The 12,203-nt window shown below is 46.1% G+C and overlaps 1 protein-coding gene across 1 annotated transcript in view; it reads right to left on the bottom strand.

Moving 5' to 3' along the window:
• Positions 1-10,969, bottom strand: part of LOC138287136 (cystine/glutamate transporter-like) — a 38,265-nt gene extending 27,296 nt beyond the window's left edge. Inside the window, exon 1 of the mRNA XM_069227495.1 lies at positions 10,626-10,969. Coding sequence (XP_069083596.1) covers positions 10,626-10,869 — 244 coding nt within the window. The 5' untranslated portion in view covers positions 10,870-10,969. The remainder of the gene's footprint in view (positions 1-10,625) is intronic.
• Positions 10,970-12,203: the final 1,234 nt, after the last annotated feature.

The following is a 12,203-nucleotide window of genomic DNA, read 5'->3' as shown; positions in this document are numbered from 1 at the left end:
CTCATGCCACGCCCATGTCACACCCAGTTTGGTTGGTTCACGGGCTTGGCTTTTAAAATTTGCTTGATTTCATTAGTGAAAGGCATGCATACGTCATGCCTTTTCCGGTGTTTAGCCCTCCTCAAGCGCACCGACCAACTACTGAAAAAAAACGAAGCTCCAAGTTTTCAGTATGGTTTATGGACTACTTTTTCTCCTTACTTCGCAGTGAGATCTCACTGGGCAGTAGTCGAGCACTTTGCATGACATGGACCCGGTTACATGGATATTTGCACTTTTGCCGGTAACATGGATAATTGCACTTTTGCTGGTTACATGGATAATTGCACTTTTGCCAATACGTTTCACTGCAAGTGTTTCACTGCAAGCAAACTTCTCTTTCCTTTTGTGTGTCTGCTTTGCGCTGATGGCAGCCGTCGGCTCGCTCATGTGAATTTTTTACTTTTCAATTTTTGTGGCAAGAAAAGTCCGGTTGGTTATGTGAAACTGCTTTACTTTTCATTTTCAATTTATGTGGCAAGAAAAGTCTGGTTAGGAGTTTACAATGCTAATAGCTCTAACTCGAGCAAACACGAGACCCATTGCATTGCAAATGCTTGTTGTAATTTGGTGTAAACCTGTTCAGTAGTTTTGAAGATATTAAAGAAAAAAGAAATATAGATGTCTTGGTGGAGCCTAAGCACAGATCTCATCATGAGATCTGATTGGCTATCAGCACTTCAATCAGGAAGTGCTGGCAGCCATGTTGGGACTCGGGACTCAGCTGATCCCAAGCAAAAAGGTTAGAGTCCTGGTGCAGGATCTGCTTTTCAATCTTCCTCAGGTTAAGATACATGTTAGGTACATGTGTGGTGAGTACGTGTAAACTTCTATTTATTGTGGTCCCCCACAGAGAACTGATCATAAACACACGGCGAGGAGGGGGATGTTGTTTGACTCAGGTTAAATGAGCACATTTTGGCGTTTCTTTCAGTGGCCATGGCCCTCTTTCAGACGACCAGGCGGAGCCTAAGCACAGATCTTATCTTGAGATCGGATTGTCTGCTAGCACTTCAAGCAGTGCTGCTGAGTACAATGGACTGCAGCCTTGGTCTCCTCCCAGATGCCCAGGCCTCCATTATAAATGGAAAAGAAGAGACATAGGGCCTGGCCCGCCCCTGTGCCCAGCCCTTTGTGGAGGGTGGGCAGCGCTGTGCAGTGCTGTTGACATAGGGGGATGTTTCAATTACACCCCCAGCTGGGTCGTGATTGAGCCAGCAACCAGGGCCGCAGTAATTACTTGAGATTCACGAAAGACCCCGCTCTTCAGAAGATAGAAACAAATTCATCTTGTGGTAGCAGCCGTACAATTAATTGCAACCATAAGGCTATTCAAAACCTGCTCGACTAGCACAAACGTGACCTAATGAAAACAACCGAGACAGACACCAATCAGGAATTTTCAGTCAAAAATAAATCCATTGACTTGGAGCTCAAGCAGCAACCACTGAATGTTTAAACTGTTTGTAATCCGAGCTGGAGTATACCTAACCTCGAAGTTTGGTGCAAATATTACTAATTAATATACTATGCCATGAAAGGACATTCCCTTGTAGTTTACCCTTTTGATTTATTTGGGCAATAAACTGGTACAAATAAGTTGGAAACTTTGCGCAGCCAGTTTTACAATGTGCAAAAATGACAAAATAATGAAGTAATACAATCAAAAAATGTGCTGCATTACACCACATAATTTGCCTTGTCTTCCTGCATAATTTAGTCAGCCCTAGGCAAGTGTGGCTGCTGTTCAGCATGGCTAAAAGTTCATGGTGTGAAGTGGTATAGAGTATAGTGGAATAGAGTGGAGTGGCATAGGATTGTGTGGCACAGACTGGAGAGGCATACAGTGGCATACAGTAGACCGGCATACAGTACAGTGGCACAGAGTAGAGTGGTGTGGACTGGAGCAGAGTGGAGTGGCCTCAAGTGGAGTGGCAAAGAGTAGAGTGGCATACAGTACAGTGGTGTGAAGTGATATAAATTGGAATGGAGTAGCGTAAAGTGACAGAGCGGAGGGTCATAGAGTGCAGTGGAGTTGCATAGAGTAGAATGGCATAGATCAGATTGGTATAGAGTAAATTGGCATGGAGTGGAGTAGAGAAGTGGCATAAAGGGTGGTAGTGTAGAGTGGGGTGGAGTAGAATAGAGTGGTGTGGCATAGAGAGGAGTGCCATAGAGCAGACTGGTGTAGCGTGGAGTTAAGTGGCATAGAGTGGTCACCCCTTACGCGGCATAGCATAGAGGGGCATAGAGTTAAGTGGCATAGACTGCCATAGAGTGGCATTGTCTAGAGTGGGGTAGAGTAGAGTGGAGTGACATGAAGTAGAGTGGTGTAAAGTATACGGATGTGGGGTAGAGTTGAGTAGTGTAAAGTGAAATGTTGTAGAGTAGGATGGAATAGAATAAAATAGAGTGTAAAAGAGTAGAAAAGCATGGAGAGGAGTTACGATGAGTGGTGTAGAGTGGAGTGGTGTAGACTGCTGTGGAGCGGCATAGAATGACATAGAGTGGCGTGGATTAGATTGGCATAGAGTGGAGTGGCATAGAGTAGTGGTCTAAAGTGGGGTAGAATAGAGTGGAGTCCAGTAGAGTGACTTAAAGAGTAGAGTGGTGTAGTGTGGCATAGAGTAGAGTGGTACTGTATGGAATAGAGTTGTGTAGAGTCAGGTGGTGTAGAGTGGCATAGAGTGGGATGGAGTGGAGTAGCATAGAGGAGTAGATTGGAGTGGTGTACAGTGTAGTGGAGTAGGGTGCCATAGAGTGGCATTGTGTGAAGTGGAGTGGAGTAGAGTGGCATTGTGTGGAGTGGCCTTGAGTAGAATGGTGTGCTGTCTAGAGTAGTGGCATAGAGAAGAGTGGCATAGAGTGAGGTGGAGTGGAGTAAACTGGCGTGGAGTAGGAAGACATGGAGTAGAGTGTAGTGGAGTGACAGAGTAAAGTAGAATAGAGTGGAGTGGCATATAGTAGAGTGGTGTGGAGCGGGCTAAAGTGGAGTGGTGTAGACTGCAGTGGAGTGGCATATTGATGTAAACTGGTATTGCATGGAGTAGAGTGGCATATATTTTAATGGCTTTGAGGGGCATACAGTGAGGTATAGTGGAGTGGCATAGAGGAGTGCAGTGAACTGGAATGATGCAAAGTGGGGTAGATTGGAGTTGTGTAAGGTGCCATGGAGCGGTGTAAAGTAGAGTGGTGTAGAGTAGAGTGATGTAGAGTAGAGTTGCGTGGCATAGATTGAAGTGGCTTAGAGTGAAATGGGGTAGAGCAAAATGGAGTGGCATAAAGTACAGTCTTATCGAGTGGAGTGGCACAGAGTTGCGCACTGTGTAGCGGCACATAGCAGAGTGGTGCTGAATAGAGTGGCATAGAGTGGGTTGGAGTGGAGTAGACTGCTGTGGAGTAGAGTGCTGTGGAGAGGTGTATAGGGTAGTGGCAAAGAGTGGCATACAGTAGACTGACGTAGAGAGGAGTGGTGTGGAGTAGAGTGACATAAAGTGGAGTGGCATTGAGTGCCTTATGTGGCATTGTGTTGAGTGTAGTATATTGGAGTGGTGTAGAGTGGAGTGGCATCAAGAGGCATGCCATAGAGTAGACAGGTATACAGTGGGATGGATTAGAGTAGAATGGCATAGAGTACAGTGGCATAGAGTGGAGTGGGGTGGGGTAGAATAGAGTAGAGTGGATTGGCATAGCGTGACTGTGTGGAGGAGAGTAGAATGAGGTGGCATAGATGAGAGTGGTGTGCAGTGGCTTAGAGTGGAGGCCGTAGAGTAGAGTGGCATAGGATGGTCTGCTCCCCGAGGACACAGGAACTTACTTAGTAGAAGACTGGAACCAGAGCACCTTTGTGTTTTGGGCCCTCCTTTGACCTCTGGCCCTGTGTTGCTGGTGCGGTGGACTTGGGGTTGCCTTGAACCTCCAACGGTGGGCTGCCTATGCCCAGGAGACTGAACTAGTAAGTGCTTTACTTACCTGAGAAACTAACCAATACTTACCTCCCCAAGGAACTGTTGATTTTTGCACTGTGTCCACTTTTAAAATAGCTTATTGACATTTTTACCTAAACTGTGTGTACTACTGTTTTAAATCAAAGTTCTTTACTTACCTGTGTGAAGTACCTTGCATTTTATGTACTTACCTCAAATCTTGAATCTTGTGGTTCTAAAATAAATTAAGAAAATATATTTTTCTATATAAAAACTATTGGGCTGCAGTTGAGTCATTGAGTGGGTGTTCCTCATTTATTGCCTGTGTGTGTACAACAAATGCTTAACACTACCCTCTGATAAGCCTACTGCTCGAACACACTACCACAAAATAGAGCATTAGTATTATCTAATTTTGCCACTGTCAACCTCTAAGGGGAACCCTTTGACTCTGTGCACACGATCTCTAACTTTGAGATAGTATATACAGAGCCAACTTCCTACAACATTCCTTCTCATAATATAAAACATTTCACCTGCAGAGCACACGGAATCACAGAGAATAATCAATTGCACAAAGGTAAAAACCAACATTCCGCCGCCCGCCAAGCTGTAACCGCAAAGCGGCCGCCAATGCGACCACACTCCCCCGGTGCCCATTACAACATCCCCGTTGGGCCGGCGGGCGCAAACCTAGTTTACGCCCGCCGGCCCAGCAGGGATGCGGCCGCAACATAGAAGCCGGCTCCTAATGGAGCCAACGGTGTTGCGGCCGTGCGACGGGTGCAGTTGCACCCGTCATGCTTTTCACTGTCTGCTATGCAGACAGTGAAAAGCTGCACGGGGCCCTGTTAGCTGCAGGGCCCCAGGACTCCCCTTACCGCCAGCCTCTTCCTGGCGGTGCAAACCGCCAGAAACAGGCTGGCGGTAGGGGGGTCATAATCCCCAGGGCAGCGCAGCGCTGCCCTGGCGGATTATCACTGCCGGGGCTAAAACGGCGGGAAACTGCCGGCCCCGGCGGTGCGACTGCGGCGCTACCGCGGCGCTATCGCCGCGGTCGTAATACGGGTCTCTGTACCGCCAGCCTGTTGGCGGTACGGATGCCACATTACCCCTGGCGGTCGGAGACCGCCAGGGTCGTAATGACCCCCTTAGTCTAGTCTTGCTGCCGATTTCTACCTTTCTGAAGCACAGGAATACTCACTCCGAGTCATGTACTTTTCATGCCACAAGTTGACCAAATTTAGAGTCTTCATATATTCAAACATAGACCTAGCGGTTTGGGGTTATTTTGGTTAAAAGTATTAGATGAAGAGTCAAGCTCTGGATTTAAGAGAAAATTAAAATCTCCTCCCAGAATCAATTTCCCTGGGATAGATATAAGTGTCTGGCAGAGCTCTACCAACAGGGCTGGGTCATTGTAGGAGACTGGCCAGGATTATAGTGGGTACCTGATGGTACTTACACCTTGTGCCAGGTCCAGTTATTAGTAGTGTTCTAGCAGCTTAGGCTGATAGAGGTAGCTATACCAGAGCAGCTTAGGCTGAACTAGGAGACATGCAAAGCTCCTACTATAGCACTTATGTCATATAGCGCTATATCACAGAGAGCCCATGCACAAGAAGACAGCACCCGGAGAAGTACTTGAACACAGGTTCAAGAAAACTGAGCATGGCGGTCGTCTCAACACTACAAAAGAGGGTCCCACGAAGCCGGTAGTCAACTCAGCGAGTTGAGCAATGCAGGATGGAGTGCTGGGGACCTGGGCTATGCTGTGCATGAAGGATTCCTTGCAAAAGTGCACAGAAGCCCTAGCAGCGGCAGTTCATACAGTACACAGGATTACTGTCTGGAGAGGGGAGGCAAGGACTTACCTCCAAATTTGGACAGATGGACCACTGGACTATCGGGGTCACTGGGATCCACCACCTGTGTTCCAGGGACCACGCTCGTCAAAATGAGAGGGGACCCAGAGGACCGGTGAAGCAGAAGTTTGGTGCCTGCAGTAGCAGGGGGAAGACTCCGTCAACCCACAAGAGATTTCTTTGTGGCTTCCAGTACAGTTTGAAGGCAGGCAGCTCCCAGAGCATGCACCACCAGGAAAAAGTCGAGAAAGCCAGCAGGATTAGGTGCTACAATGTCGCTGGTAGTCTTCTTGCTACTTTGTTGAGGTTTTGCAGGTGTCCTGGAGCAGTCAGCAGTCGATCCTTGGCAGAAGTCGAAGAGGGAGATGCAGAGGTGAATTCTTGCAGGTCGTTATCTGAGGAATAGCCCACAGGAGAGACCCTAAATAGCCCTCAGAGGAGGATTGGCCATCTAGAGAGGTGAGGGGTCTCTGACGTCACCTGCTGGTACTGGCCACTCAGAGGTCTCCGTTGTGCCCTCACTGGATTCAAGATGGCAGAGGTCTGGGACACACTGGAGGAGCTCTGGGCACCACCCCTGTGGTGGTGATGGACAGGGGAGTGGTCACTTCCCTTTCCTTTGTCCAGTTTCATGCCAGAGCAGGGGCTGGGGGATCGCTGAACCGGTGTAGACTGGCTTATGCAAGGAGGGCACCATCTGTGCCTTTCAAAGCATTTCTAGGGGCTGGGGGAGGCTACTCTTCCCCAGCCCTTAACACCTATTTTCAAAGGGAGAGGGTGTAACACCCTCTCTCAGAGGAAATTCGTTGTTCTGCCTCCCTGGGACTGTGCTGGCCAGGCCCTAGGAGGGCAGAACCCTGTCTGTGGGTTGGCAGCAGCCGTAGCTGCAGACAAAACCCCAGCGAGCTGGTTTGGCAGTACCCGGGGTCCATATTGGAGCCCCGGGGATGCATGGGATTGGCACTCCAATACCAGATTTGGCATGGGGGGACAATTCCATGATCTTAGACATGTTACATGGCCATATTCGGAGTTACCATTGGGAAGCTACACATAGGTATTGACCTATATGTAGTGCACGTGTGTAATGGTGTCACCGCACTCACAAAGTCCGGGGAAATTGCCCCGAACAATGTGGGGGCACCTTGGCTAGTGCCAGGGTGCCCTCACACTTAGTAACTTTGCACCTAACCTTCACTAAGTGAAGGCTAGACATATAGGTGACATAAGTTACTTATTTGCAGTGAAAAATGGCTGTTTAATAACGTGGATGTTATTTCACTCAGACTACATTGGCAGTCCTGTGTAAGAATTGTCTGAGCTCCCTATGGGTGGCAAAAGAAATGCTGCAGCCCATAGGGATCTCCTGGAACACCAATACCCTGGGTACCTAGGTACCATATACTAGGGAATTATAAGGGTGTTCCAGTGTGCCAATTTAAATTGGTAAAAGTGGTCACTAGCCTACAGTGACCATTTTAAAGGCAGAGAGAGCATAGGCACTGAGGTTCTGATTAGCAGAGCCTCAGTGACACAGTTAGCCACTGCACAGGGTTACACATTCAGGCCACAAACTATGAGCACTGCAGTCCTGGCTAGCAGGATCGCAGTGAGACTGGCAAAAACAAACTGACATACATGTAAAAATGGGGGTAACAATCCAGGAAAGATGGTACTTTCCTACAGTCATCTGCTACCAGAGTGTAAATTGTGGCTACAGTTATTCTAACATTGCTGATTAAACCGCAGACAAAATTCCATCTCCCCTCTTTCTCTGTTTGCGAAGAGCTAATATGATATGGAAGATGTTTACTTCAACTCTCCTGTGGGCTGCCTTCGCGCATGATATACGTTCAAAACCAGCTCATTGCTTAAACATTGTACAGCTCTGCTCAGTCCTTTCCCGAAAATGCATTTGCAGAATTAGTACAATATCTGGGGAATGGCCTTTCAGCCAATCCTCAGTTGTTCTAGCCTTACATTTATTATTCAGGCCATAGGCAAAATATGATCAGAAATTCACACCAGATACAACATTTGGGTTGCATTTCGTAAGCTGTAAAAAACCTCTGATTGGATAAGGAAATGGTCAAAATATATCCCCAGAGTGCAAATGGTAGAGTTTATTCTATGAGATATAGAAAAGACCATCAGTTAACAGAGAAATTGACATCCAAGCACTTTCACACACAAGGGTCAATGGATTTTTTGGAAAGAAGTAGCAGAATTTAGTTATATAAGCATGAAATCACTTTGACATAGCACGTTTTACAGAGATATAGGCATTTAAGCACCTGCACAAAGAAGGATTGGTACAATACTTGGCGGAAGTAGGAGAATTCAAGTATAGAAGCATGTGATTAATCTGGTACAACACATCAGTATGGGACATTTTAACTTTTCAGAGGAAGAGGGAAGCCTACAAACAAGGACTAGCATTGTAATGAGGCAAATTTAGGTATATAAGCAAGTGGTCACTTTAGCACAGCACTTTTTTGCACAGGACACTTTAGATGGCATTTTCAAGATGCTTCAGATGCATCTGAAGAAAGGTGGGGGAAAGATCATATGCATGAGACCACTTTATCACAGCTCTTTGTTGCACACAACAGTTTAGGTGACATTTTCAAGATGCCTCAGAAGCATCTTAAGAAATGGGAGGAGGTAGCACAAAAAGATCAGGCATCAGCGGGCCACATAGCTAATACAGGAATGCAGAGGACAGGGTCTTGCAAGGCTAAAATGGTCCTTAGCTATGCCTGTTTACCTACAAAGTCATGCATTATGAGCCTTTTTGAAGGGATTTAAGGCCAGATGTAGCAAAGGTTTAGCGACTCGCAAACGGCGAAAAACACGTTTGCGAGTCGCTAAAGCCACTTTGCTATGTTGAAATGCATTTTGCGAGTCGGAACCGACTCGCAAAATGCATTTCCGAGTCGCAAATAGGAAAGGGTGTTCCCTTCCTATTTGCGAGTCGCAATGGTATGCATTTTCAAATGAAAGCGCAGTAACCATCCACTTAAAGTGGATGGTAAACCAGTCGCAAACAGGAAGGGGTCCCCATGGGACCCCTTCCCCTTTGTGTCTTGCACAAAAAATAATTTCTCAGAGCAGGCAGTGGTCCAATGGACCACTACCTGCCCTGAAAAATACCGAAACAAAATGTTTCGGTTTATTTTTCAAAGTGCAGCTCGTTTTCCTTTAAGGAAAACGGGTTGCACTTTGAAAAAAAAAAACTGCTTTATTTAAAAGCAGTCACGGACATGGTGGTCTGCTGTTCCCAGCAGGCCACCATCCCCGTGAGTGCCCTGACTCGCGATGGGGTCGCAAATTGCGACCCACCTCATTAATATTAATGAGGTGGGTCTTTGCGACCCCATAGCGACTCGCAGAAGGTGTCTGAGACACCTTTCTGCATTCCAAATTGCGAGTTGCAATTTGCGAGTCGCTGGGACTCGCAAATTGCAAGTCACAATTTGGAAGTTTGCTACATCTGGCCCTTAATGTTTAGGGACTAGTAACTTGTTGTATCAAGTGATTTTACGATGTCAAAGGTAATATTTGAGCCTTTGCAACCACAAAATGGCTGTTTTTTAATGCACAAAAGCCCAAATTGCAATTCAGTAACATGTTCACAATTTGGGCTTCAGAAAAAATACAAAATTGGTGGGGCTTATTTACAAACCCTGTGCGCCGTATCTGCATCACTTTTTGTGATGCACTGGTGGTCATAGGCAGACCCATAACTCCAAGGCAACGCTAAGCCACTTTGCGTGGCCTTGTAGATATGGTGCAAGGCAATGTAGATCAAGTCATTGCATTGCCTTACAGTGCAGCTGGGAGGCAGTCCGTGGGCACTGCGGTGGGGTTCCCACACATTAACAATGGGTTTTGATGCATTCCCAGATTTGGAAAAATCTGTAAACCTGGGAATGCGTCAACATCTAACGCCTCCCTAAATCTGTGTTTCTCCTCGTTTTTTTCCTCTTTCTATGTGTGGTGCATCCTGCCCTTCTGCAGCACACATAGAAAGAGGAAAAAGCCTCCATGGATTCTTTTTGTGCTGGAAGGTGTCCCTCCATGCACAAAAACAATCCTGTCTGTGACGCAGGCCTGCGTCAGGGCTAGGCAGCCCTTTGTTTGCCAGCGCAGCGGGAGAGGACAGAAATGCACAGTATCTTGTAAATACTGCGGATTTCTGCCCTTTCCCTGTAACTCAAAAATACAAAGAAACCTATACATGAATACAACTACATTAGGATCTCACACATTAAACCAATCACATTAAAGAATGAATGTTACAGACTCTAAAAGCACATTATTCAAAGTTGCCCCAGAGTCACATATTACAGTTTCCATCCCAGGTGCTCTGGAGACACCTTGATAATTAGTACAAATATCTCTACAAATCGAGGTTAAGTTCTCATGAGAATCATATCACGGTCCAAATAGGTGAGACCTTGAGAAACATGAATTTTGCTGACACAACGTGAAAACGAAGCTTGAGAACAAAGCTGTGTGTTGTACATAAGAGATTGACGTTATACGTTAATTACATTGTGGTAAAACAATTTTACATTTTATATAAACCCTATATCACAAGCAAGTCGAGATTTTGAGACTGCATGTTGAGCCAGCATGCAGGGCTGGTGCAGAGCGTGTCTGACTGCTGAGGAGACCCCCTTTCCTCCATTTTGGATCCACTTATAGACTCAATTTCTCTTTACTGAGGAGAAGGCAAGTTTGAAGTGAATGCTGTTTTCCTTCTTTTTTAAATTTCAAGAGAAAGACTTACCAAACATAGAGAGGACCCCGCAGGCCAGCCAGACGATGAGGGAGAGGCCGATGTTCCCCGAGTTCTTCAGCACCCCCTTGGGAGAGATGAAGATGCCGCTGCCGATGATGGTGCAGATGGTGAGGGAGATGGCCCGCAGCAGCGTGATCTTCCTCTTCAGATACACCTTCCCCTCGTTCTTCTCTTCCTCCCTACAATTTTCCTGAGAGATCTCCATCTCGTTTCCTCTCACCTGACCTTTCATCTCCTCTGCTTGCTCCTCTCACGGCGTTGGTTTTAACAACACATGAATCAACCTCTGCTAAAACCTTGCATTTGCAAATACAACAGTAGAGGGGGATGCCTTAGAGACACCTCTTCATAACGTGGTACCCTCCAACGTGTTTATATTTCAAGCTGAAATGAGCAAATATGTACATTGAAGGAGTCAGCTGTGGAACAAAAGATATTTGTATATGCTAATATTTTTTTAGCCGTTTTATGTAGGCCAAACTCAGCCTCAGGCTTTGGAGTGCTTTACATGAGTATTGTATTACACTGAGTGAGATTAACTTATTGTTCTGTCTCGTGGTAATTAGCTCAGAACCATCGGATGTTGAGTCTTGGACTCGAACTTTAGTTTCCCAGTTCCAAAGTCAGCAACTCTGGCCCTTAGGCTACATCTCGTGCTTTCACCCTCTAAGCCTTCTTCTTGCAGCTGCATTACCAGTGAAGGGCTGTAATCAGCCTCCATCTTAGAATGGAATGGGTGACTGCTATTTTGCATCTCAGATAGTAAGGTGGATGTAATACAGACTTAGGGGCCAGACTTACAAACCTTTCACGCAGAACAACACATTGCAACACAGCAAGGCAACTTGCTGCGCTGTGTTGCACGAAAGCGAGAGAGCAGAAATGTGCCATATCTACTAAAGCTGCAAGCATAGAGTCAGCAGTAGCAGAAGCATCAGAAAGAAGCCTGCTAGGCTGGCAGGTGGAGGGTTCCACACACAGAGAATAAGGGAATAGTTGAGGTAGAAATGGAGAATGATAGTGCTGGAAAAATAATGAGATGTGGAGAAAGAGAGGTAATAGAGAAGGAGGACCCCAATTTATAGGAACAAATGGAGATGAAGAAATAAGAGGATGCCACCCAAAGTAAATATTGCTAGAAGAGAAGAGAGAACACTGTTGTCATGAAATAACAGTAGGGTATAATGTAGGTGGAAAAAGTGAAGAAAATGAGGGTGTGTGAAAGTAGGCACAATGTACACAGAGTTGAGGAATGACGGGAGAGGAAGAAAGATGGAGGAGAGCAAGGGCAGAGATAAGTGAAAGAGATGGCATGAGCAAAAGTACAAGTTAAATAAGAATGTAAAAAATAATAAGGGACTGAGCAAAGAGAGAGATGAAGAGATGAGAGCAAATAGGACACCAGTGAGAAATGAAGGGATTGGAGATGTGTTTGTCAGTCAGAGACAGCGCACTTGGCATCCTAAAGGATGAATGGATACACCAGGAGATCTTACAGTAGGAGGGAGAGGCCATGAATGGTTTCCACAGATAGATTGAAAATTAAATTAAGGTTTAAATGAGAAG

Source organism: Pleurodeles waltl, chromosome 4_1, assembly GCF_031143425.1.
Source record: "Pleurodeles waltl isolate 20211129_DDA chromosome 4_1, aPleWal1.hap1.20221129, whole genome shotgun sequence".
Classification (NCBI taxonomy): domain Eukaryota; kingdom Metazoa; phylum Chordata; class Amphibia; order Caudata; family Salamandridae; genus Pleurodeles; species Pleurodeles waltl.
The sequence above is the reverse complement of the archived record's forward strand: the minus strand, read 5'-3'. Positions and strand labels throughout refer to the sequence as shown.